The sequence below is a fragment of the Nelusetta ayraudi genome, unplaced genomic scaffold (genome assembly GCF_046127955.1).
Source record: "Nelusetta ayraudi isolate G7.1 ecotype Tasmania unplaced genomic scaffold, CSIRO-AGI_Nayr_v1 ptg000059l, whole genome shotgun sequence".
NCBI classification, from domain to species: Eukaryota; Metazoa; Chordata; class Actinopteri; order Tetraodontiformes; family Monacanthidae; genus Nelusetta; species Nelusetta ayraudi.
Window position 1 is genome coordinate 324902 of NW_027466109.1, and position 25899 is coordinate 350800.

The window sequence follows — 25899 nt, forward strand, 5'->3', positions numbered from 1 at the left end:
TTTTTTTTTTTTATTGGGACAGAACGTGTCAATTGCCCTGTTGAACACGCCCTCTGTAGACTTTGGTCATGTCCTCGGTCAACAAATTCGATGTGAACGTCTGTTGAAGTCCCCCTGGCGGACAGTGGCAGTCAGTGCAGAGCATTGCCAGGCAGAGGAATGAGTCATGCTGGAGTCCCCTGTCATCTTCTGTTGACATGCTGAGAGCGTGACAGTCACTAGTGTGATATAGTGCTGCAAGCGCAGCATGATTGAGTGCGCTTTGTCATGATGAAAACTAGAGTTGTGACGCTGCTTCTGTTAATAAGTCATGTTCAGTTCGAGAAACTTCTTCGTGACTCATTGTGCAGTTACAAAGTTTTTTATAAGTAGGTTGTGTTTTGTTTTGTTTTTGAACGAAAAAAGATTTTTGCCCCTTTACCCTGTGGTAATGTATTCATTTCAAAAAAGAATCCCGCACAAGCTTTAAATAACAGCAACAACAAAATGCAATTTATATTGTGCAACGACAAAAAAAATAAAATAAAATTAAAAAAGCACTCCACCCGCAGTTATGGAGGCGCGTCAAACCCAGTTTGAGTCGAAGTTTGCCTTCGCGAAGTCGAAACCCTTTGTTTGGAGAACAAGGACACTGTTCTTTTGGGCAACATGTGGAAGTAATTGCCCCAAACGGCTGCACAACTCTGGAATGGGGGAGGGGTGAGGGGAAAAGGGGGGTGACGATCATCAGCCCCGGGGCTCCGCTCCACGCAGAGACATCGGTCTGATGCCCCTCTACTGAAGCCCGGGGATAAGGTGATTCATAAGGGCCCATTATTCATTGTTGGTGCCCGCACCCTCGGGGCACTCAGGGGGGATAATGTCAGCGGCGTCGGCAAACAGCTGACGCATGTGTGCCAGTAAAGCAGGAGAGCTCTTTAGGTTTCTGCTGCTCCGAAAGCGAGGAGTCTCTTCACTGGAGCTGAGGAGATAGAGTCTTTGCCTGTGTGTGTGCGTGGTGAAATGATGGTGTTGGAGCGCCCTCTATGAGCTGCTCGCAGTCTCCCCCTACCTCCGTCCGCCGTCAAGGATCGACTGAACTCGGTCCATTCATCGAGCTGCCTCCTGCCCGCGCATCGCGCAAAAACACAAGCGTAAAAATAGTGCGTCCATTCGCTGCTTAACGAAGTCATTAGACGTCGAAGCAGCGAAACAAACAATTAATTCACGTTTTGTTTTTGTTTTTCATACCGGTTTAAAGCGGCCACCCTGCAAATCTGCACAAAATACATTTCTACCAGCGCCTAAAATGTAATCTAAAACATAAAAATTGGGGGGTTCTGTCTACCCCTTCCACATAAAAAGTATTATTTTGAATGCAAAAAAAAAAGAGGGGGGTCCTGCTCTGTAAGGGAGGAGGCAGAAAAGGGGGGTGTCATTTCCTGAGAGTTATTTACTTTGTTTCTCTCTCTCTCGCTCTCTCTCTCTCTCTCTCTCTCTCTCTCTCTCTCTCTCTCTCTCGGCCAGGGAGGTGGGGGGGGGGGGGGGGGGGCTGGGGAGGAGGAGAAGGGGAGGACTGTAACTCTGAATCAGTTACAGGTCGCTTGGTTGCAGCGCAGTTGTGCGGACGGTCGGTGGCGGATGCGGACGGAGGGTCGCGCATATGCTCCCAACAGCGCGCAGGATCTCGGAGGATTACAGCCGCAGCAAAGGACCCTGACTGCGCCGCGTGGAGCCGCCGATTCACTGTGGATATACTGACACCAGAGGAATATAAAGAGGGGATTACCAGAAGGTAATTGAAAAGGTTGCGGTGGAGCCAAAAAGAAAAGAAAAAAAAGATGTTCTAGTTTGCACTCTCACTTTTCCCCCAAAATAAGTTATGTTATTATAAGAATCAAACCTCTAAACGTATTTAGAAATACAAATTCAATAATCCACTAAATTTATTTGGTTGTTCGATGGATTTTAAAGTTAATTGGCTCATCCAATTATTGGATGTTCCCTCCTTTTAGAAAGGTTTCATGTTACGATTAAAAAAAAAAACTTTATTTGGAAGGGGGAAAAAACACTGATGAAAGTTCCACGCAAACTTGTGGATCACCTTTGCAATTGAATCAACTTTTTAGATTAGATTTGGGTCGCCCGCATTTGCAACATATGGTCTCACCACTGGACGCCGAGCTGGAAGATGCCTGGAACTCTACTGGATAAGAGCCCCCACTTCGGCCTCACAGCTGGAGGTGTCACCGCCGAAGCCTTGAACACAACATTTTGGGGACGCTGCCTTTGACTCCAAGTTGGAAAACACACTGCAACCAGTCCGCCGCATTGTTTTCCCGTCCAGTGCTGGAATGTGTGGAATTAAAATGGGAGAATCGGCCACGGAAGCGCAGGAGGGAGACCGCCAAAGAAGATTCAGAGCGGGGGAGAAGATCGTCTTGGATTCTGGATCCAATTTTTTTATTTTTTTATTTTTGTTTTTTTGTTTTTTTGCTTAAAGTTGATTGATACAGCTACATGGAGCATTTTCTTTTATGCGGAATTTTTCAAGCGTCTCCCTCATAAACGGATCTTGCATCCAGCCAGACTTAAAATAAGTCTTCTTTATCAAGTTTGTTCCTGTGGATATTCCAGAAGAGCCAGACGCGCGCACAGCCTCACTTTCAGATCTTTACGCGCAGTGTAATGATGAAGACAAGGCGTATACACAAAGACGTCAAAGGGGATTTGGGACTTTGGCACACATTTCCCTTCATGATGTGCACTTTTGTGCCACTAATTATGGCGTGAGACATGACCAGGGTGTCCGCGGAGAGAGGGCTAAGGATGCGCCAAGGACAGCCAGTCAGAAGAAGATATTTCTGGAGGGAATAAAGTTGTGGAAATGTCGAATTAAAGATAAATATTCAAGTTTAAATTCTCATGGAACGAATAAAATGAGAAATTTTGAAGTGCAGCGTAACATAAGAGTTAAATTGCACTTCCTGCCAAAACTGTGTCCAAACCTGGACCCAATACCAGGCAGACAACCAGTGAGAGGCAAATGTTCTGTGATAGTTTGTTCGAAAAGAATTCTGAGAGGCAAACCTCTGAGTATTTTTTTTAAAAATAATGTCCAAAAGCCTTCAGACGTTCATTTAAAAAAAATTACGGTTTAGAAAAAAGTTGTGCTTTTGTTGTTGCCAAGCGAAAGTTTCAGACGTTTGTTTTTTCTGAGAGAGGAGGGAATGAGAAAAAGAGAGAGAAAAAAAACGACCGGTGAAGAGGCCCGATAAGATGGACTGTGTCGCCCTCTACTGGCAGCCTTTATGATCACCTTTGTATCCGTTGCTCGGCCCCGTCCTTGTTCTCTCCCTGACCACCGCCCTGCGCGTGGACTCTCCCTTACAGCTTTGCCATCTCAGTGCAAAGCTGTTAACACATGCAGCTTTCTCACAAATTCAATATTAATCTGCAGCACTTTGGGGAGACAAAGAACCCATTTTTTAACCCCCGTACAAACATGTTGACTTTATTTGTTCAGATACAAAGTGCATGTTAAAAAAAAACAGAAAACAAATCTGGTTTAAACATCAGCTGAGTGTCTGGCTTTTAAAGAGATGCAGACGTCTGTTAACCTGTTGACTAAACAATCTGCTTCTCTGTCCCCACAGGCCTGAACATCCATAATCATGGATGGCTTAAAGGCGTGCGTCATCTTCGGAGTCGTCTTGACTCTCTCAGGTAAATGGAGGCCCAAATCATCCGTTTGCGTCGTCCCCACTGCCTTTCGCAGATCCCAGCTAATTCAGCTAACTGTCTTTTCCAGCCGCCTCCGCTTTGCCTCCTCCTACGATCGTGTCCGACAAAAACGATTTTATCCTGCAGCCCAACTCTGTCTTCAACGTCAGCTGCACGGGCAAAAGGAATGTGGTGTGGATGGAGCCCCTGCTGGGAAACACCTTTGTTTACCCCGGCTACTACACGGCGACGCTCTTCATTTACAATGCAACAGTGGAAAATACCGGCTACTACATGTGCACCTATGAAAACCGAGAAGGCGAGGGAGACGGCGAGTTGGAAGAGGACAACGAGGTTGGGATATATGTATTTGTTCCAGGTAAACAAGCTATTTTTTTTCCACCTTTGGTACCGTGGTTCTGCCTTACATTGAAATCCAGAGGATTTGGGGGGAGAAAAACAAGGGAGACCGCTGTCTGAGTGTGATTTACATGTAACCTAAACACATCATTAGGCGGCAGATCAGTCTTGACAATGCAAACCACAGCTGTAATGAATAACAGTGACCAGCTCGCAGTCTGCCGGGAAACGCTGGGCACCGAACATACAAGGAAACTGCAGCTTCCCCCAAATCCCCCACCTCCCCAAAAAAAACAAAACAAAACAAAACAAAAAAACACCCAAGTTGATCAAACGTCGCGGCAGCAGGGAACCCCAGTTCGCTTCCACGCCACAGGAAACAGCCTGAGAAGAGTGAAGACAGAGAGCTGAAAGAGTGTTTGGGTCCACACCAATCCCCCCCAAACCAGACTTTTCCTTTCCACACTGCAGCCACATTTGTTAATATTTTTTTTCCTGCGCTTAAAGGCCCAGTGTGTAAAGTATAATGGCATCTAATGAAAGCAGTCATCAATAACGCTGTTTTGTCCATTGTTGGAACTCCAGATGCGCAGGCTCCATTTGTCCCAGAGCCACCAGAAAACTTGGAGGTCCCCATGGACCCGATGGGAGTCACCATCTCCTGCCGCGTGTCCGACCCCGACTCCCACGCCATCCTGAGGAGCGTGCCCGGCGGAGAGGAGATGCAGGTCTTCTACGACAATAAGATGGGCTTCTTCGGGAGCTTGATGCCCGGCCAGTACCAGTGCGAGACCGTCGTGAGCGGCCAGACAGTCAAGAGTCAAGTGTACACGGTGGAGGAGGAGGGTGAGTCACTTGTCAAGATCTGGTAATGGACGTAATGCAGTCAAAAGTCTTAAAACAGGAGTTTTATTTCCTTGAACTCTTTGCTTTTCTTATTAAAAAAAAAAGAAAGAAAAAAAAACACTAAATATTGCACAGCTGGAAATAATCCCTCAAGTCTGCCGCATGACCTCACTGCATGAGAGCCATGGCATTATGTCATTATCACAGGAGTGAGATGACTTAATGCGCCTGCTTTTACTCTGTGTGTGTGTGTGTGTGTGTGTGTGTGTGTGTGTGTGCGTGTGTGTGTGTGTGTGAGAGAGAGAGCGAGAGAGAGAGAGAGGGAGTCACTGCCTGGCGATAAATGAGCTCACACCAATCAAACTGTCACTATCTGGGTCACACAACATCTGCCCCCCTTGGTGCTCTCCGCTGCCCCCTGCAGATGAGGAGGACTTTGAGGTGGAGGTGAAGGCCAGCTCCGAGACAGTGAGGGCAGGTCAGCCCTTCAGCGTCGCCTGCATCGCTCCCACCGGACCAGGTTTCCACCAGCAGTGGCTCCATCCCAAAACCCAGGCAAGAGACGCCACCAGACTCACCAAACTGAGACGTTTTTCGGTTTGGAGGCGACGGCTGCAGCCCTGTTTCCTCCGACCGCATTGCCATATTTCCATGTCACTTTCCTCCCAGTAGAGCTGAGCTTGAATTAGCGTTAAATGGTTTTGGACCTCCACGGGGCAGCAGTGGATGTGGGGTTTACAAGATCTGTGGTGGTGCGGGGCCGGAGGGGGGTGGTTGCAAATTGTTTGTCAGGCGCAGGAAGGTCGTGTCTTCATTACAGACACGCCGGCTGAACGGCCCGCAGCAGCTGGCGAGAATGTTAAAGTTCGGGACAAACAGCCGCGGGGGGGAGACGGCAGTTCAAAAGAAGAAGAGACAGACAGTAAAAGCTTCGACCCCCGTAAACTGGAGGGGTGTTGGACATCTGGTGCCATTTTGACGCCAGAGTTCCTGCAAAGAGCCCAAAAAGTTTCTGGTTCTTGTTTATTTATGTTTGCCTTTTTAGCTGAAAGGCGCAATGTTAGGACGGTTTTCATGTCTTTATTTTAAACAGCATACTTAGCCCTGTGTTTGTACTCAGCATACTTAGCCCTCCTGCTAAAACACTTTGTTCCATCTTTCACGTGATTGGGAGGAAAAGGAGTTGGCGTCAAAGGGCGGAGCCAACACCTTTCTGGGAGGTGTCGCCAGCTCATGTGGAAGAGGCCCCGAAGGATTTAGCGAAGCCCTTTGTGACATCACATTGGGCTTGTTTTCTGAGATTATTTCCAGATTATTGTGGGCAGAGGTAATTGTGCGTCATGTGAGACCTTATCCAAACTTTTTTTTTCTGGGTGTTTCACTTTGTGCCTTTTGCTGGAACACCGAGGTTCCTGCTCAAGACTCCAGTTACGATTACAGGCCTTTTTTCAAAGGTTCCATGACCCTGATTTATCTCCAGTAGCCAAGCGAGTGTTTTAGCCATCAGCCTTATATATCAGCCCTGCTACCACTTTACCTGCTGGCCTCCTAAAGCTGCTCTTCCGTCCTCCTGCAGGCTGTGGAGGCCATTCATACCAAGGACGTCCTTCCCGACCAAGTCATCTACACTTTCTTTGTCATGAAAGCCGTGCCAGAGGACAGCGGTCCCTACGAGTGCTCCGTGGCCCACGAGCTCAGCGGGAAGGTGCGAGCCAGCAGCGTGGTTCTGACTGTCTTCGGTGAGTCTGAGTGCCTTTGTCCGCAGCGACCCGCAACATGAGTGAATGAATACCGAAATGGTTCATTATTCCCACTTCCCATGGCAAATTGTGATTTAGCCACTTTGTAAAATTGCCATGGTTTTCTTTTGAGTGCAGTGTGGATCGGGTGGCATGTGGAAGTCATTCTGGATGACAACGACCTACTTTTCTTCTTGTCCACTACTTTCTTTTTTCCCCCTTGCAGAGAAGAATTCCTTCGTGAAGCTGGACCACAGCGGCATCCTCACCACAGAGTTTGTCAGCCTCCTGGAGGAGACCGAGTTCACCATCCTCATCGACGCCGACCCGGCTCCCAAAGTCATGTGGCTCAAGGAGGGCGTGGCCTTGTCGGAGAGCTACTACGTCCACACCAAAACGAGACACCTGATTGGCAATAAGTAAGAACATTGTTGGGCTTCTTCTGTATTTTCATCTGTAGGCCTTAGAAGAGTAGCCTAGTACTGTAGAGTATCTACAAAAAGAACAACCCTCTATTTACATCCTCTATAAAAAAAAAAAATCAGCTTGCTGTTTAAACTGATGCTTTTCTTGACCTTCCATGTGTTCAGACAGAAACAAGAGAAAAAAAAAACTTTTGCAGAGAATTTCACAAAAACGTGAATGGCACTGGGAATAAAACCTTGCAGTCAGGATGTGGCAGGCTGTGCCGCGCATCACGGACACAAACGCATTAGAGGACAAAACACCTGCTCATCCCAAGATCATTGATCATAGAATTACATACAGTACATAGACATTATAGCATTTATAGGGTGTCTTTTTGTAGTTTTGCTTCCACTATGGTGGGGAAAGTCTAGCCTGTTAGCTCCAGCTTTCTAGTGCGATAACATGTGCAAAGGTTGCTTGCGTAATGTCCTCGAATGTACCTAAAAGTCTTCTCCTGATTCTTGCAGGTATGAAAGCACACTGACGCTGAGGCAGCCCCTGCTGAAAGACACTGGGAAATACACCCTCACCGCCATCAGCAGTTCCAGCGCCGACCAGTTCTCCTTTACCCTCAAAGTCAAAGGTAACGAAAAAAGGCCGCCGGAGTGAACAAACAAACAAACAACAGCCGCTCAGCCGCTCACGGAAGCTCTGCCGATGCTCCCGCAGCCCCCACCGGCGCCATGTTCCCGCCCTCGGCGGCACCGGTGCTGCTGCCCCGCAGGGACGAGATGGTGGTGCCGCTGCACGGCGCCTTCAGCCTGACGTGCCGCGGGGAGGCCAAGCTGGCGTGGGAGACGCCGCTGGACGTGGCGGAGAGGACGCAGGAGGACAACAGCGGCCTGTTTGTCACCACCATCACGGTGGACGAGGCCACCGCCATGCACACCGGCTTCTACACCTGCTCCTACAGCCACAACGCCACCGCCGAGGACGCGGAGGAGAGCAGCATCTACGTCTACGTGCCAGGTGTGTGGGAAGGGATTGTTGAGGATCAGGGTTAAGTGACTATAATTATTAATTATTATTATTAATTATTATTATAATTATTATATAATTACCACTTTTTGCCCAAGTAATCCCATTACTCTGGCAAATAATTACATTACTCTGTTCCTAAAAAAGTAGTTTAATTACAGCAGTGGATTACTTAGTAATAGATTACTCGCCAGCACTGTAGATAATTAAGCAATATTATTTCTTAGCGTGGTGAATGTGCAGATCACGACTTCAGCACAAGAGAGCATTTTGGCCTTGGAGGATTGGAGGATTGTGTATTGAACACTTGATTCCCTCTCCGTGGCTGTAGATCCGGACGTCCCCTTCGTGCCTTCGCCGGTGCCTTACGGCAACCACGTGCTCTCGTACCACGAGGAGATGGAGATCCAGTGTCGCGTGTCCGACCCCGCGGCCAACGTGACGCTGGTGAACGTGGACACGCAGCAGGCGGTGCCCTGCACGTACGACAGCAAGAGGGGCGCCCTGGGCGTGTTTACCGCCGGCACCTACGTGTGCAGGGCCGTGGTCAACGGCGTGGAGCACTACAGCGAAGAGTACATCGTCCACGGGTGGATGGGCGGCGGCGGCGGCCTGCACGTGGAGCTGACGGCCAAGCAGACGGCCCTGCTGGTGGGAGACACCATCACCGTCACCTGCCTGGCTCAGGGCTCGGAGATCCTGGACGACCACTGGAAATACCCCGGCAAAGTGGTGAGGACGGAGCGTCGGAACGACCGGCTCCCAGAAATGAAAAAACCCACAATGTCTCATTTTATAGAGGAGTTTGTATTTTTCTTCTATCACATCATCTGTCTGTGATAGAAGGAAAATACAGCAATCGTTTATATTAAATGAAGACACAATGAATCCCATTCAGTCAATGTCTAATTTTGTTTTTGGGTTTTGCGTCCGCCAGGTGAACCGCGGCATCAAAACCGTGAACGAGAACAAGCGGGACAACGAGATCCTCTACACCCTGACCATCCCGCAGGCCTCCAGCAAGGACAGCGGCATCTACTCCTGCTCCATCACCGACATCATGAGCAACGACAGCCAGACGAAGCAGCTGATGATTCACGTTTACGGTGCGAAAGCTTAAATCTACCACAGTTTAGGTCTACGTCTCTCGCACATGGTTTTTTTTGGTCAAATTTACAATTCGTCTCTCTCTTTTTCCACCCTCCGCAGAAAGTGCCTTCCTGTCCATATCGCCTCAGTTTGCCCAGTACGAGTCGGCCGAGCTGGATGAGGTGCGCGAGTTCCGCGCTCAGATCAGCTCCTTCCCCGCTGCTCGCGCTACTTGGCTCAAGGGCGGCGTCCCGCTCGGCGACGTGACGGCCGAGATCTCCACGAGCCTGCAGCAGCTCACCGAGACCAGGTGAGTGGTTTTCCGGCCGGGGCTAATGACAAGCTCGGAGCTAGCATTCCGGTGGCGTTTGAGCGGCCTGTCATTAGCCATTAGCTAATATGCTGATGGCGACTCGTTCCACCAGCTACCTGAGCGTTCTGACGCTGATCCGAGCCAAGGACGAGGACAGTGGGAACTACACCCTGCAGGTGGAGAACGGCGATCGGGCCCAGAGCGTGGGATTGTTCCTGGAGGTCAAAGGTCAGAGCATGGACTATGCCGAGGGCTTTCACCCCCGTTGCGTTAAATCCTCGCTTGTCTTGACCCTCCTGCGTCTGGCTTGCATCACAGTGCCGGCCGTCATCCTGGACCTGATGGACATCCACCATGGCTCGGCCACAGGCCAGTCTGTGGTGTGCATCACCAGAGGGCAGCCGACCCCGGCGGTGGAGTGGTTCGTCTGCAAAAACATCAAACTGTAAGTTCAGCCTCATGAGGTTCCAAGTGAGGTTCCTCAAGACTTTAGTCTGACGTGTCCCCGCTCGCCGCCCCCCTTTGAACATTGAACAATGCAGCTGTGCCAACGAGTCGTCCGCCTGGGTCCCGCTGCCCGCCAACTCCACCGAGGTCACCATGGACTCGCACTTTGACGAGGAGGACAACCTGGAGAGCCAAGTGATCTTCGGCCACCTGGAGAGCACGGTGGCCGTGCGCTGCCTGGCCCGGAACGAGATGGCCGCAGTCAGCAGGGAGATCAAACTGGTTTCCAGCGGTAAGAAAACACACACACAGGGAGCCAAAACACACACACACACAATCCCACATGCTCTTGCAGCCACCTTCCCTTTGAAGCCTTGCTTCGAATTGGGATACTGCGTTTCCTTGGGTTTCCGACACCCCAAAGTGCGACTGCAGAGGGCTCAGTGAGTGTGAGTGAGTGTAAGTGAGTGTTTGGGGTCCGCTGAGCCGCCGTCAGTGTTGCTGCAGCTGTCAGACGATGAGTTTGTGGCTCAGGAAGCTGATAGCAGTGCTGCGCTTGGGCCATTCGGGCTCTTGGCCTGACAGATAATTAAGGCGAGCGAGACAAGACGAGGCCATTTGCTCCCTTCACCACCTGGACACACATGGAGCAAACATCCCATCCACCCTCAACCGCCCTCCTCTCTCACACCAACAAACACACACACACACACACACACACACACACACACACACACACACACACACACTTTTCCAGGCGAAGCTTCTTTCCCATGCAGCGCAAGAATTCTCTGCAAGCATTTCACTTGTCACTGCCAGAGACGCTCGTTCTTGGGTCATGTGATCGATGTGCTCTCCGTCTCCGCCCCCTCCCCCCACCCTCTCACCCCCCGAACAGGCCCTCACCCAGAGCTGACCGTAGCCGCCGCTGTGTTGGTCCTCCTGGTCATTGTCATCATCTCACTCATTGTCTTGGTTGTCATCTGGAAGCAGGTATTTGCCGCTCATTTTTCATTCATTGTCCGATTTTTCACCATCGCTATCTCTCTCTCTCTCTCTCTCTCTCTCTCTCTCGCTCTCTCTCTCTCCAAACTCTCTCGAAAATATGATCTTGGCGGATCCAGTTTAGAGGTTGTTTAAAATAGCTCTGATCTTAATATAGGATTATATGAAATCTGCATATTTGTATGACCAAATTGCATGTTTTGCCACCATCCCCAGGCCTGGCCACATATATATGTATATAAATAAATCCATATTCTGTCTCCCAGAAACCGCGGTATGAGATCCGCTGGAGGGTGATCGAGTCTGTGAGCCCAGACGGCCATGAATACATCTACGTGGATCCCATGCAGCTTCCCTACGACTCCAGATGGGAATTTCCCCGGGACAGACTTGTGCTTGGTGAGTTGAAGCTGCAGTCAGGACGTCTTCACTGGCCCTTTGATCAGCTGGTTGGCAATGAAACCGACTGGCAGAGTCAGCAGGGTTTGTGTTTGCGGCGGAAGCATCCCAAGAACATCAACGTGCTAGTGCGGTCACTCTCTGCTCGTCTTTCTTTGCAGTTAATGATGGCGCTGTGTGTCTTGCAGGTCGTATCCTGGGATCTGGAGCCTTCGGAAAGGTGGTGGAGGGAACTGCATACGGACTGAGCCGCTCGCAGCCCGTCATGAAGGTGGCCGTCAAGATGCTGAAACGTGAGTTTAAACTGCTATAACTGGGTAATTTGGAAATTTAAAGGGATAGTTCAACCAAAAAAAAACAAAAAAAAAACAGCAATTCCCTGCTCACCCCAATGACGACGGAGGCGCTTTGTTGAGTTTCACCAAGAAAGCAAATTCCAACCAATGGGCCAAATATCACAAAACAACACCTTGTTGTTTTTTTAGCCAAAATGTCAAATGTAGTGAATTTGTAGTGAGTTTAAATTGTATTGGAATACTTATTTGAACATATTTTTACACAACAATCAATAAAGTGCAGGAAGGATGGCTTTTACAAAGGAATTAAGTAAATAAAGCTGAAAAGAACAAGCAATCCTGAGTCTACACAAGCTACACAGCCAGTACGCACCATTGCACAATGGTGTTGCTTGCAGCGATGTAGATTATGGTTCTGAACGCAAACTCTATGGAAACCAACGTGAGTTTGCATGGAAAATAAATTCAAGACAACTCAGAAATACGGGACCAACCCCGTCCTGTATCGATTCAAAATGGGTCGCACTATTTCATTGTCAAATACGGAACAATTCTGTATTTCAAGGGACGGTTGGCAACTCTACATGAATCAGCTTGTAAACAACCTGCCATGCTTGGCCCTGGACTCTTGACTGTTTGAGTCTGCGGCTACTGCAGCAATCTACTGGGAGGAAGTATTAACCTCCATTAAACTTCAAATGCACAGTGCAAATAGGTAGTTTTATTTTCAAGTATTATTTTGGAGTGACCTAGCAAGACAACTAGCAACTGACAAGGCATTTACTCTGCAGACACGGTTCACCAGTAGCTGCATCTCTCTGCTTTTCATGGTGCTAATCTGCAACAAAAAAACAAAAACTAGGAGGTACTAACATCTGTTTGCAATTTATTAAAATGTTTTATACATGCGCAGGCGACGATAGAGAGAAACACAGAAGTTGCCGAAAGGTACAAATTAGTCGGAGGTGGGGAGTGGAGAGTCGGTGTTGTGCTGCTGGCTGGTGTTTGATGTTGTGTTTGTGTGCGATAGTCACAGTCGCTCGCTCTCTCTCTCTCTCTCTCTCTCTCTCTCTCTCTCTTCCTCTCCATCTCTCTCTCACTTTCTCAGCCACGGCACGCTCCAGTGAGAAACAGGCCCTGATGTCTGAGCTGAAGATCATGACCCACCTGGGGCCGCACCTCAACATCGTCAACCTGCTGGGGGCGTGCACCAAGTCAGGTGAGCGCGATGCACACGTACATGGGCGTACTTGCACACTGCATGATTTTTTTTTTTTTGTATGTAAGTATGAAGCATGGAGATGCGAGCGGCCCCGGTAATTACGACTGGATTGAACCTCCTCCTCGCAGTTTAAGCAACCGCATCTCGCGCACAAAAACACCCACGCTCACGCTGCAAAATAACATCCCTGCGCTAACAAAACTCTCACATATATTATTTGTTGCACATGTGGGCTGTGGCGGGAGAGCGAAGGTGGGGGAGGGGGAGTCTGCCTCGTCCTCGAGTGTGTGGTATTTTAACAGGCTTTTTATGGGAGCGTGGAGTCCTCGGGTGTTGCTGCTTCTCCCGCCGCCACCGCCACCGCCTCACTTTCGAGCCCTGTTTAACCAGCCGCCACTGATAAGATTAGCCTGCAGACTGACGCCGAGGCCTCCGCTTCTTATCTCCCGGCAGGCCCCATCTACATCATCACCGAGTACTGCTTCCACGGCGACCTGGTCAACTACTTGCACAAGAACCGGGAGAACTTCCTCAGCCTGAACCCCGAGAAGAACAGCGGCAAGAAGGAGCTGGACATCTTCGGGATAAACCCGGCCGACGAGAGCAGCAGGAGGTACGCGGCCCCGCCCTCCTCCCTCTTCCTCACCTCCCCTCCCCTCCCCTCCCTCCCATGTTCACCTCTGCCCTTAATCTGCTTTGTGATCGGTGCACAAGTGAGACGTCGACACGCTGCCACCCCTCTGAGGGCCATAAATACAAATATACAACAGCCCCCCCCCAACTCCCCCGCCTCCACCGCCCGCCTCTCGCCATCCCATCGGCCCCCTAATCGGTAACTCTATCGCCACTTTCTCCCGTCCGAGGAGCTCGCCTGGCGTCTTGGTCTAATCTAATCCAGTCCTGAAGTGCTCTCGGCTTTCAACCTAATTTCATTCTGTCGGAGGTACCTGTTAATTCTTGCTTGTGGTGAGACCAGCAGACGTGGCTCATGGGCCGCTGATAGATGACGCACAGCGAACCGCACCCCGAATTGACCATAACCTGATTTAATGCTGGCCTCTACGCTAGTCTGGACCACATCTTCCCCTTTCAAAACCTCCGCCGGGGGGGACGCCGTGACGCTTTCACTGAACGGCACATATGTCATTACTGCACACAAATATATATCTTCAGACATGCATTCCCTCGCCCTCGCCACTGACAGCTTCTCCTTCTCCCCGTCCCTCCCAACAGCTACGTGATCCTGTCCTTCGAGGGCAAAGGCGACTACATGGACATGAAGCAGGCCGACAACACCCAGTATGTCCCAATGCTGGAGATGAGCAACTCCTCCAAGTACACCGACATCCAGGGTTCCAACTACGACCACCCGCCCTCGCAGAAGGGCACAGGCGGTGAGCGAACAGACACACACACACACACACACACACACACACACACTGTCCTCCTCTCACCCTCCTGTCCTCCAGTGGTGTGTTTGACTCCGTGTCAGCTCAGGGGTCCACCCCTGTCAGAGCGCAGCCCTGTAATTAGGCGGTGAGGGTAATTGCAGCGCGCGCATAATAATGCCCAGTTTCTCCGTTGCCATTAGCAAATGTCTGGTTTAAGCAACCCCGGCGCTGTGTTTACTGTGCGTGGTGAACCTATACTTGTGGTGCCCGCCTCACGGTCTTGTTTTTTCTGTCACTCCCTCAAAAAAAACCAAAAAAACACAGAGGACGAGATGGACAATCTGCTGTCGGACAACACGAGCGAAGGCCTCACCACCACCGACCTGCTCAGCTTCACCTACCAGGTGGCCAGAGGAATGGAGTTCCTGTCATCTAAAAACGTGAGTTGTGTTTTTTGCATTTTGCAGAGTTGCCCCCTGTCATGGACCTCGGCCATTTGGAAGATGTGGAATGAATGAGGCGGGTGCAGGGGGTGGGAGACGAGTAGTAAATCAGCAGCGATGTGATAAGGTGACTGTGAGACTGCTGAGGAGACGGACCAGCAGCTGAATATAGCGCAGCAGCAGCAGCCGAGGCCTAGAATTAGCGCGGCAGGGCCTGCAGCCAGGCTGCAGCCTAGGTCTGTTCGTCCCGCTTCATAGTCATTATCCCTAAATATCCAGTGGTCGCAGCCGTACCTCACAAACTGGCATGTTTGCACAGCGACCGCGCTTTATGGGGCAAATACGAGACGGCTCTTTAAAAAAAACAAAAATGAGGTGCAGAAATAGACGCCGTCGGTACCTGACAGGCCGGCGGCTGGTTGGATGGATGGATGAATGGATGGGATACGGTATTTGGACAGAGACGCTTTGGCGCGGCGGGAGCGGTGACTGACTTTTTTCGGCTTTTTTCTCTTTCCCTGCAGTGCGTCCACCGCGACTTGGCTGCCAGGAACGTCCTGCTCTCCCAGGGCAAGATAGTAAAGATCTGCGACTTCGGTCTGGCCCGGGACATCATGCACGACAACAACTACGTCTCCAAAGGAAGCGTGAGTCTCTGCTTTCCAGTCGGAACGCCTCGTCTTTAATACCGTGACTGGCCCCCACGGTTAAACATGTACCCTCCGTCATCCCACAGACCTTCCTGCCGGTCAAGTGGATGGCGCCAGAGAGCATTTTTGACAACCTCTACACCACCCTAAGCGACGTGTGGTCCTACGGCATCCTGCTTTGGGAAATATTCTCCTTGGGTGGGTTAAACATCTGCAGATTGAGGTTCTTCTGGATACGACTGGGCTTGATGATGAACGTGTTGTGGGTTTTTTTTTAGGTGGCACCCCGTACCCCGGGATGGTCGTGGATTCCAGCTTCTACAACAAGATCAAGAGTGGATACAGGATGTCCAAACCGGAGCACGCCCCCCAAGACGTGTATGTAGTCAGTCAGGCCACATAAAGCTCCCTGTCAAGACGCAGGAATGCACCTTGACGCCGTGAACTCAGGGCACCGTGATGTTCAGCTGCTGATTGATTCACGGCTAAATAACGAGGTGCACTGCTGGTGCCGCAGTTTGTTTCTTTAACGACGCTGTTCTTGCAGGTATGAGATGATGATGAAGTGCTGGAACAGCGAGCCGGAGAAGAGGCCCGCCTTCCTGGGTCTCAGTGACACCGTTGCTTCTCTGCTGCCCTCCCCCTACAAGAGGGTGAGTCCCCCCACCTTCACCTCCCTCACCCACCTCCTTCCTAAGACCCCTCACACCTGTGTTGTCCTTCCCAAACTCACGGCTGCAGCTCTTATTTTTAGATGCCTCAATATGCACTTTTATACCCCTGGAGCCAAAGTACAGGTTAAAAATCATTTAAATGTGCTCCCAAAGTGAAGTTGCAGGCCATGCATAAAACACTTCCCTCCCAACACACACACACACACACACACAGACACACACTTGTTTCCCTGGGGATGATTAGAGTGCAGCTGGATGGCAGAGCCGCCGCTGCAGACCTCAGTCTGGCGAGTGACGCAGGCCCAGGTCTCGCTTCCACCACGCCAGCCCTTAATCACGCCGTTAAAGTCCAACACCGCACATGGCACATCAAAACAGCCACACCTCTGTCGGCCTCACACAGGTTTTTCTTTTTTTTATTGGGGCGCTCAAAAGGCGCTGACTCTTGTTTTTAGCGCCTCTCTGCCCTGTGGTGACTGTTGAGTTTTCAGCCTGCGGCGCGTGCAGCTTGAGCACGTGTGAGGAGGTCTTTAGGTGCAGAGCACCAGGACCTGAGCCGGCCCAGACCCTTTTATTAGTGCTAGCGCAATCCATCCTGTACTTGGTCCTGCTTTAAAAAAAGAAAATGTTTTGACTGCAGGTGTAGAAGCAGCTGCACCCAAACAAAGAAGTAAGCAGCACATTTGCGTGACACGTGTCCGTTTCATCTTCTTGACTACAGTAGAAGCTAAAAGGAAGTACATTAAAATCCAGCGTGGAGGATTTTTATTCATTTATTTATATCTAACCTCACAACTGAAGCTGCTTCCTCCTCTTCTCTGACTGGTCTGCGGTTTGCCAACCACCTCAGTGCAAATCGCCACCTACTGTAATGGAATATGCACATACACACTGGTGTTGGAAGAGGTCAAGCCCAAATGTGAAAAAAATGACTAGGTATTCTGTTATTGTGAGCTTTAATAGAACCATTTCTGTGTCTCTCCTTTACAGCAATACGAGAGGGTGAACCACGAGTTCCTGAAGAGCGACCACCCCGCCGTGACCCGGGTGTGCGTGGACAACGACGACTCCTACATTGGCATCGCCTACAAGAATGAGGGCAAGCTGAAGGACCGGGAGAGCGGCTTCGTCGAGCAGCGGCACAGCTCCGACAGCGGCTACATCATCCCGCTGCCCGACCTGGATCCCATCTCCGATGAAGAGTACGGGAAGAGGAACAGACACAGGTACATGAAGGCCGAGCAGAATCTGGCATCCAAATTCAAAACGGCAATGTTAGCTCATTGTTTTCAGCCAGAATATCGTCTGTAGTTCATGTGAGGTCTTGCGAATAGCTCGTCAAGTTAGCTTACAGTTTCAGTTTTGTGCGACTTGTCCCTTTAGCCTCACCCCTGTTGCCTCACGCGGCAGCTAGCGCTAACCTCTGTTGTTGTCCTCCACAGCTCTCAAACGTCTGAGGAGAGCGCCATAGAGACTGGCTCCAGCAGCTCCACCTACGCCAAGCGTGAGGGCGAGACCCTGGAGGACATCACCTTATTGGACGAGATGTGTTTGGACTGTTGTGACATGGCTGAGGACAGCTTCCTGTGACGGAAGCCGCAAAAGGGGGAAGAAAAAGAGAAAAAAAGAAAAGAAACTAAAGACAGACTTTTGAATCGACCAAAGACTCTGCTGTCTCACCCTCCAGCCTCTCTGTCCTTCGGTGGCCACAGGACTTCAGAAAAACCACTTTGCTGCTTGGTTGGGTCTGTAGAACTCATTGGTTCACCCAGGACACTGCCCCCCAGTGGGCTGGAGGAACCAGTCAGCTTATGGCATCGAGGACTCATAGAACCACAAAGCCTGCATGTCATATAAAAAAAAGGGGCCTCTAAAATGTGCAGAGCTTTTATTCTATCGGGCATTCTTTGAACAGCAACATAAGCAAGAAGGGACAAAATGGTCAACTCGAAAATAACTCCTCAGTCATATGATACATACAGTATTTAACCACTAAAGATGCACTAAAACAAAGTCCAAAACTATCATCATCGTCGTCGGCAGCAGGCAGAGCCACAAGGTGCTCGCCTGCTGCAAGAGAAGAGCACCTGATGCTGGCACAATCAGTAGTGACACGTAGGTTTTTAGTGAAGAAGCACAAACATCTGGACCGTGTGCATTTTTTTTTATATATGTATGTGACCATATAATGTTTTTGAGGGATAAATATATCCTGTATTTCATTCATTCAGATTTATTTTTTTACTTCTCTTGTCATGTAAGCGTGTATTTTATTGTGAATACCGTGTAGATGCTGACTATAGCTGTTTCCAATGAGCTTCTCTCCGAGTTGCACACGTCTCCGCGGCGTCTCTCGCATCCTGTCCCAGTTCAAGGCTTGTGTCTCCGAGGCTCTCAAAATGATGCCGACCCTTTCCAACAACAAGCAAACAAAGAAAAATGAAAAAAAAAAGAGACATATCTGTAACGTAGGTTGAGTAGGAAAACGTGTGATTGTATTGTAAATAGGTCCAGAGTTGTTTTATAAGAAAAAGTTATGAGGTTATTGACAGTATTTTTTTTTTCTTTTTAACGGAAGCTGATATTCTGCATCCTCGTTAAAGGCCAGCGCTTTTGCATCAGTCGGACTCAACAAATGAAGACAGACAGTCTCTTCTGCCAGCGGAAAAAGTGAAAAGAACGTTGTTTTTGAAATTGAAGAGCAATACACTGAAGAAGCACAAGTGACCCCAAGAGAATCCCAGTCAATCTGTTTGTAATCCAACCAACAGCGTTCAGAAGCAGAATGTGCTGCAGTTTTATGTCTGAGTTGCTCTCATGAAGCAGGTTTGAGTTGAAACGCTTGACGGAGCGCCATCTGATGTCGTACATCAGTTGTTTGTACACTCTCTGTAATCCAGCTGTGCCACTGCCTCTCTCTCTCTTTTAACTGTGATATAATCTGCAATCAGCCGTTGCACTTTCCTCTTCGTTTTTTTTCCCCCATTTCGGTTTGGATGTTGCAGTGGAACAGAAGTCCAGTTCGGGCTTCTCGAGGTCAAAAGCCGTGTGGTTGTGAATGTGTGTTTTTGTTTGTTTGTTTGTTTGTTTGTTTGTTTGTTTGTTTGTTTTTAAAACTGCAGCTTAGTGACGTGTTGTCGACGGTACTGTTTCTGTCATTATAGGTAATCACAGCCAATATGAGGATTTAATACTACGTTGCATTATGTTACATCATGTACATTCAGATGATTTATATTCCAATAAATGATTTATAATGTAAAAAAAAAAAAAAAAGAAAAGAAAAAAAAAGTCCTGTCACTCTTTGAATTGAGATCATAATGCAGTTGAACTGGAAAAAAATATTCAAAACTTTGAGAAATTAAGGCAGGACCAAAAAAAAGTGTATGAAATTAGAAACAACCTGTGGCTCCTAGCCTCTTTCACTAACACGATCAAGACACATTGTGCTAGTGAAACCCCTCAGTACTCTCCAATAAAAAAAAAATAAAAAAAAGTGGTTCGCAATCCAAGGCCTCCACTAGAGGGCAGCAAGCTTTGCTCCAGGGCTGCCAACTCCAGCTGTAAACCCGCAGCGAAAGGTGTGTGTGCGTGTGTGTGTGTGTGTGTGTGTGTGTGTGTGTGTGTGTGTGTGTGTGTGTGTGTGTTGGGGGGAGGGGGGGCAATGACCATAAAAAAAGAAACAAAGATTGAGCCATAAAAGACGGTGCCCAGTGTTCCCGGCGTGTCGCAGCTTTCCTCGTGGTTTGTGGTTTGGCTTTAAACCTGCTGGCTGACGCCTGTCATCGCTGGACTTTGCCACAAGAGGGCAGCACCGTTGCAGCCAGAGTTTCGTTTCTCCAGAAGCGTGGAGTCGAGGTCCTGCTGCTGATGAAAGCGGAAGGACGGCGGAGGAAAAAAAAAAGAACCTGCCGCTGAAAATGGACCCGCCGAGGTGATACAAACAGGTGTGTGTGTGTGTGTGTGTGTGTGTGTGTGTGTGTGTGTGTGTGTGTGTGTGTGTGTGTGTGTGAGAGAGAGAGAGCGAGAGAGAGAGAGAGAGAATGCATTATTATTTACAAGATGCCACGCCGCCAAAGCTTTAAGATCTTTGAAGTTGTGACAGCCTGTCTCCAGTGGTCCTGCAGCAACACAAATCTAAACAACAACAGAAACATACACAGCAGACACATTTGATCATTTTATCAGTGTGCTTTTATTTTAGAACATTAACTCACTTGTGCGCTCCGTTACACAACTTGGACGCAGCAACAAACAACAAGCACTGTTTTTCTTTTATTTGTCTTTCTAGTTCTTGATTAACTGGTTTTCTTTTCTCTACATCCCCATCCCTACTTTTTCTTCTTTTTTTTGGGTGCCTTATTTGCTGAAAGTGTTGAAGCCTGCAGGCAGACTGCTACTCGCTTACAAAGCACACGGTCAATGCCAAGGCAGTTATCCCCGATAGAATTTGTATTTGTATTATTCTGTCCCCTATGTGGTGTCGAAACTTATATTAGGCTATTCAGTGTACTGCATTGGCAATGTCGTGTCTATTTCCTCCAATGTTATAATGTACCACGTAGGCTAGACGATTACTTACACTGTGAAATCACCATCAAAATATTATTGGAAATTATTCTGAATTTCCTCTCCAAAAATGATCATAAAACATTTCATCATATACCCGTTTGTATTTATTGTGTTTTTCACTGCACAAAACCATAAAGGCACTTAGACCAGGTGTGACTATGTCTAGTCACACTGGACAATATGGAGAAGATTCTTCTCTCCTAGCTGAAGTTACAGGGGGGGTACTTATTATATCAGACTGTGCAGACGGGCTGCCATAATAAGTATCCCCCCCTCCTAAACAAACAGATGTAGCACTATCAGCTTGTCCTTTATTTTCAGGTCATGTCTAGTCACACTGGACAATATGGAGAAGATTCCTTTCTCCTAGCTGAAGTTAGAGGAAATTTATTTATATTCTATATAAAACATCATTGACGCATTTTGCTGAGCCCATTTTCTTTTTCTTTTTCTTCTTCTTCTTCTTCTTCTTCTTCTTCTTCTTCTTCTTCTTCGTCTTCTTCTGGCCTGACCTGCGGCGTCCTGGTCTCAGTCAAAATACGGTCAAGGATGCACGCTCAGCTGAACATGCAGCACAAATAAACAACTCCTGGCGTGAGAGAGTGCAAAAACCGAACAAATCATGTGACGGCGCCGCCACAGAAACAATTCACTTCTCAGAGGTGCTTATGGTCCAGTAGCATGTAAACATTGTAGCGTTTGTGTTTGTGTGTTTTCAAGAGGCAACCTGACACAAGACTGGCGAATGGCGAAATAATGATCTCTTTAATTAAGTGATGCGTGTAGCTGCTGGATGTTATTTCGGGTGCGGTTGTGTCTGGCAGCAGCAGCAGAGTGTTACCCCATTTACTGTCAAAGCCTCTTTGTTGTCGCACAAACTGTGTTCCGGATCACACTTTGCTCTTTCTACACATCTGCGTGGCACCCTTGTCGTCCCCTATGTGCCGCTGAGTTGAAGGTTACTGCTGGACGGTGGTCTCGGTTACTTGAAGACGTTTCACCTTTCGGATGAAAAGTCTCCGATGACCTGAACGACTGAGAACCTGCACACTAGCACTTCCACACAGCAGATTATCAAAAAAAAACTGGAAGAGACAGTGGTTTTTCTGCCAGTGCATCATGTCAAAAGGAGCAAAACCAAGAAATATGTAAATTACAATAGGCATTTAAAAAAACTACTTTAAGCAGCAACAGCTCAGCTAAAACAGACTCCACTTCATCTTCACTCCCATACATATGGACCTGACCTTATTCCCAAAACTTTTCAAAAGGCTTTCATATTCAGCTGGCAACAATAGAAATTCCATCCATCCATCCACCCATCCATTCTTTCACTATCCCAGCTTTCACAGGGAGAAGTTGTGGTTACACCCTGGACGTAAACAAACAAAGACAGTTTTTGCAGCTGCCGATTCTAATGTCTGAAATTGGGTCTGATGCCTCTGATGTTCTTCTGTCTTGTCTGCATCTGGAGGAAGCAGGAGAAGAACCCCAGGCAGACGCAGAGGAGAACAGGAAACCGTCCATGAGGAAAAAGCTTAGCTGAAGGTTTGAAGTTTGTCTGTCTGCGTCTTGTCATCTCCTGTTTTACTCGTCTTTTCTCGTCATCATTGTCGGCCTTCCAGCGTTGTGTCTTTCAGAGTTTCTTGAAAATGTGAATTTCTTGGGTTTTGTTTTGTTTTTTTTCCTTTTTTTGCGATTTTGTTCTTCTGCCTGGTGAGTTTGGATTTTCCGGCTCTGATCGTTGTGTTGAAGAGAATTCTCTCTTTGTCAGTATATCTGCAGTCTGTGTCCCCTCTGTTGCACAGTGTGAGTCCCAGGAAGTCTAATTTACAACATGTATGTATTGATTTGAAGAAAAAAAAAACCACAGCTGCTGTGTGATTGGTCCTGTTACAAATGGAAAGACTCAGTGACACCTTGCCAGATCATCAGTCACGATGGAGATAGAGGCAAATTTGATTGCACCGTGTTTTACTCTGCAGGAGCGAGAGGCCAATCTGATTTTGATATATTCGGCTGCGCCAATGAGTGAGCGACAATTGGATTATCCATCCCCACGGTTTGTTTGATACGTAACATCAGCCCCGCTCGCTGAAACCCGACGCCGCGCCGCCATCCGTGCCGCCGTCTCCATCCCTCGCGCTCCGCCTGGAGATCAGGTCCAGGAGGAGTCGGCCGGGTCGGCTGTGAAACTGATCGGCCTCTCTGCCGAAGCCTTTTTTAAGCTCCTCCCGCACCTCGCTGGCTGCTGCTTTCACGTCCAACACCTTCTCGTCGGTGCACACGCCTGGAGCGGGTTTCATATTTTAGATTAAAACGCAATCTGTGTAAAGGACGCCGCCGTCGATTTATCGCCTTACATGGGGAAATTAGCAGAAATTAGATTACACATCCTTTTTTTTTTCACTTCCCAAAACCGCCAGACTTAAAAGCGATGTGGTGGCCGGAGGAAAACAGACAAGCCATCGATCTCAGCTGCTAATTTATAGCCGTAAAAACATGGGCCTTGTTTTTGGGAAATCGCTGTGAGCCAGGAAAACATGCTAACTCATGACTGTGAAGGCAGTTTGCTGTCTGAATCATATGAGCCCGCTCCAGGCTGGGACAGTACTGCACTCCAAATAGCTCTTTTAAGACCTCCCCATTCTCCCTGGTTCCCTGCAAAAAGCTGCACGAATCAAATTGTTCTTCTTTACATCCCCCCCCACGGAAGTTCTTCTCTGCAGCTCTCAGTCAGAAAGTTCAACCAACGAAACGAACAAACTCCTTACCTTTTTTTTTTTTAGGTTACATAAAAATGAAGAGCATTGCTGTCTTTCGTGGATCCCATTTTGAGGGTAAAGGTCAACAGGCAGGGATGCAATCACTTAGCATTTCCCCCCCTGTGTGTGTGACAGGAGGACTCACAGAGCCTGGAGGGGCTTCAGGGCAAATTAAATGAGGAGGGGGGAGCAGTTTTATTCCAAGGCAATGCAAAAAAAAAAAAAAAAAAGGCCACTAAACAGGCAGGATGTTTTTTAGCCATTTCCTGTGAAACGCGTCCCCGAGCAAGATTTCTCTGATTAGATGCCCCCTTCTAGGAATAAAGGCAGATAAAGTGGCCATCTATTGTGCAATGTGTTGAAATGTTAATTTCTCAGGGGAATATTTGCGAAACGCCGCTGTCTAAAAATACAAACTGCTAATATATAATCTTTATCGCCTGGACTTGTGCAATATTTTCCAATTTGTACCACAAACCACATCGGATCCATGTCGGTTGCACAAGCCGCATCTCTTACAGTCAAAGCCAAATTCTGTTTTTAAAGGACTCGCAATGAGGCCCAGTTTATAATCTAATAATGACAATAATAAACTCTGTCGCCATTGTGTTTTTTAACTCCCAAGAAACAATTAAAAGTTAATCCTTTTGTTTTTCCCTCCACTTTTCCAAAAGCTTGTGCTTAAAACACAGTTTAGGAAAATGTCCCCATTGTGATGTCACAAAGAGCACTGATAACTCTTTCCAGGTAGGTGCCAATCGCACCGGCCTTGGTTTCTGTCCCCTTTTAAGTACCAGGATGCTAAAAACCCATCTTTTATTCAGGGAAGCTGTTTATTGGAAATCTACTGGGGATAATTAGTGCAGCTGCTTCGTGGGAGTCCAGGATGAAAATTAACATCTACACCTGGCTAGAATTGGGTAAATTTAACTTTATATCTAAAATGTCCCTGTCCCACATTTTCTCATGGGTACTTTAAACCACACTGGATCCTCTGAGAGGTGAGAAGGCCCCAAAAGAGGCTTTTGTCGTCATTCCCATCCTTTAAAACAGGCGTCCACGCAAAGAAGATGAGAGTTTCCGATCGGTCTCGGCCTCTGCAGGTGGACTTCGAGGACATCAGACACCCGGCGATTCAGTTCCACCGTTTCCTGCTGGGCGCTGCGTGCTAAAACATTAATGCAGCTGCTGAGACTCGTGTTACGGCCTCTCCTTCACTTGAGGCTGAGTTGTTTTTTTTTTTTCTTCTTCTTCAAACCCAAGGTGTGTGTCGCCAAAGCCAAAACCAAACTTTCTCAAGGGGAGAAATGTCCACATTGTGCTGTTTGCTCTTCTGGTAGGAGCTGGAGGAGAAAAGAAAAAAAACAGAGGCGGCTCTTTGCCTCAGGCCGCCCTCAGCTGGAACTGGGACGCCGTAGACCTCTGAACTCCCATCCTCGCACATCGCAACCAGTCCCACGGCAATCTGCTGCGCACCCGAAAGCCTCGCCGTGCACTCCAAACACCCTGACAGTCAATCGGGAGCGAGAACAGAGAGCGGATTGTCTTCCAATTGTTTTGTTTTTTCTGAGTACTTTTTGACAAATTTAACCTACACCTTCCCGTCTTCTCCAGCTTCTCAGCGATTCGCTTTTCCAGGGCTTTGGCCTGGATACAACGGCTTGAAGACAGTTATGTGATTGGCTTGTTTTTCTTTCGCCACACAGCGACTCTTCTTCAGTCTGTTCTGGTATCTGCCACTATTTATTGTGAGAATGAAGTGTGTGTGTGTGTGCGTGTGTGGCTCTGTTGTGCTTGCCTTTCTCTTGGGGTTAAATGTGGGCAAATAAAAACCAATATAGTAGTCATGTGCTTTGCGACTTGTGGCCATGGCCCGGGGATGACGCCCCTCTATTCATGTGACCAGTTACAATGAACTGTTTTGGGTCTCTGCAGGAGCCTCGGGCTCCTGCGGTGGAGACTTTGTATTCCCTTTTTTTTTTTTTTTTTTCTAATTCCGCCCCAGTTGCCAGACACGAATAAAATAAAGTCTGTAAAATTACAAAGTGCACATATTTGCCTTTTGTCTCAGCAGCTGCGCTTTTACTATCGAAAGCTCTAATGATTTTATGACTTGTAATTCATGCCACTGACTGTAAACCACAGCTGTTTTTATATCATTGCTTTCAGCTTCTCGTCTCACTTTATCCATCGCCCCAACCCCCAATCTCCACCGCGCCCCTGTTGAACATTTACTGAGAAAAACGTTTTTTCCATCACTTGAGAGGAAAATAATGCGGTGTGAGAGTACGGAACGGCCCCACGCCGCTGGCGAGGAAGTGGAGGCCTGGTGCGCGTCAAGAAGAAGAGCAGCACGCCCAGCCCATACGCTTTTTATTTCAAATGCTCTCAGACTTTGTGGAAACACCACCACTGACATGCATTATCATCACCAAAACACATTTATCGTCCTGCTCAGACTCTGGCTCCAGTGCGTGTCCCTCTTCAACTGAAATCACCCTGAGCACTGCACGCTAGAAAAGCTGAAAAACAACAACAAC

At 48.3% G+C, this 25899-nt stretch overlaps 1 protein-coding gene across 1 annotated transcript; it reads left to right on the plus strand.

Annotated features, from left to right (window-relative positions):
- Positions 1–1578: 1578 nt before the first annotated feature.
- Positions 1579–19123, plus strand: pdgfra (platelet-derived growth factor receptor, alpha polypeptide). Its single transcript, XM_076039179.1, has 28 exons — positions 1579–1774; positions 3636–3705; positions 3791–4081; positions 4648–4908; positions 5333–5463; positions 6485–6647; positions 6874–7066; positions 7583–7698; positions 7785–8084; positions 8425–8825; positions 9031–9199; positions 9303–9492; positions 9608–9723; positions 9814–9940; positions 10038–10234; positions 10841–10935; positions 11214–11346; positions 11535–11639; positions 12751–12861; positions 13318–13477; positions 14098–14258; positions 14580–14695; positions 15223–15345; positions 15435–15546; positions 15627–15726; positions 15896–16001; positions 17013–17248; positions 17465–19123. Exons 2-28 carry the CDS (start codon positions 3654–3656, stop codon positions 17610–17612), a joined length of 4413 nt encoding a protein of 1470 aa, XP_075895294.1. The 5' UTR covers positions 1579–1774; positions 3636–3653; the 3' UTR covers positions 17613–19123.
- The last annotated feature ends 6776 nt before the right edge of the window (positions 19124–25899 follow it).

Coding starts and splice junctions, on each gene's coding strand:
- pdgfra (XM_076039179.1), top strand. CDS start 3,654: ATGGATGGCTTAAAGGCGTGCGTCATCTTCGGAGTCGTCTTGACTCTC. Junction 4,909..5,332: donor GTACACGGTGGAGGAGGAGG/GTGAGTCACTTG, acceptor TGCCCCCTGCAG/ATGAGGAGGACTTTGAGGTG. Junction 14,696..15,222: donor AGTTCCTGTCATCTAAAAAC/GTGAGTTGTGTT, acceptor CTTTCCCTGCAG/TGCGTCCACCGCGACTTGGC.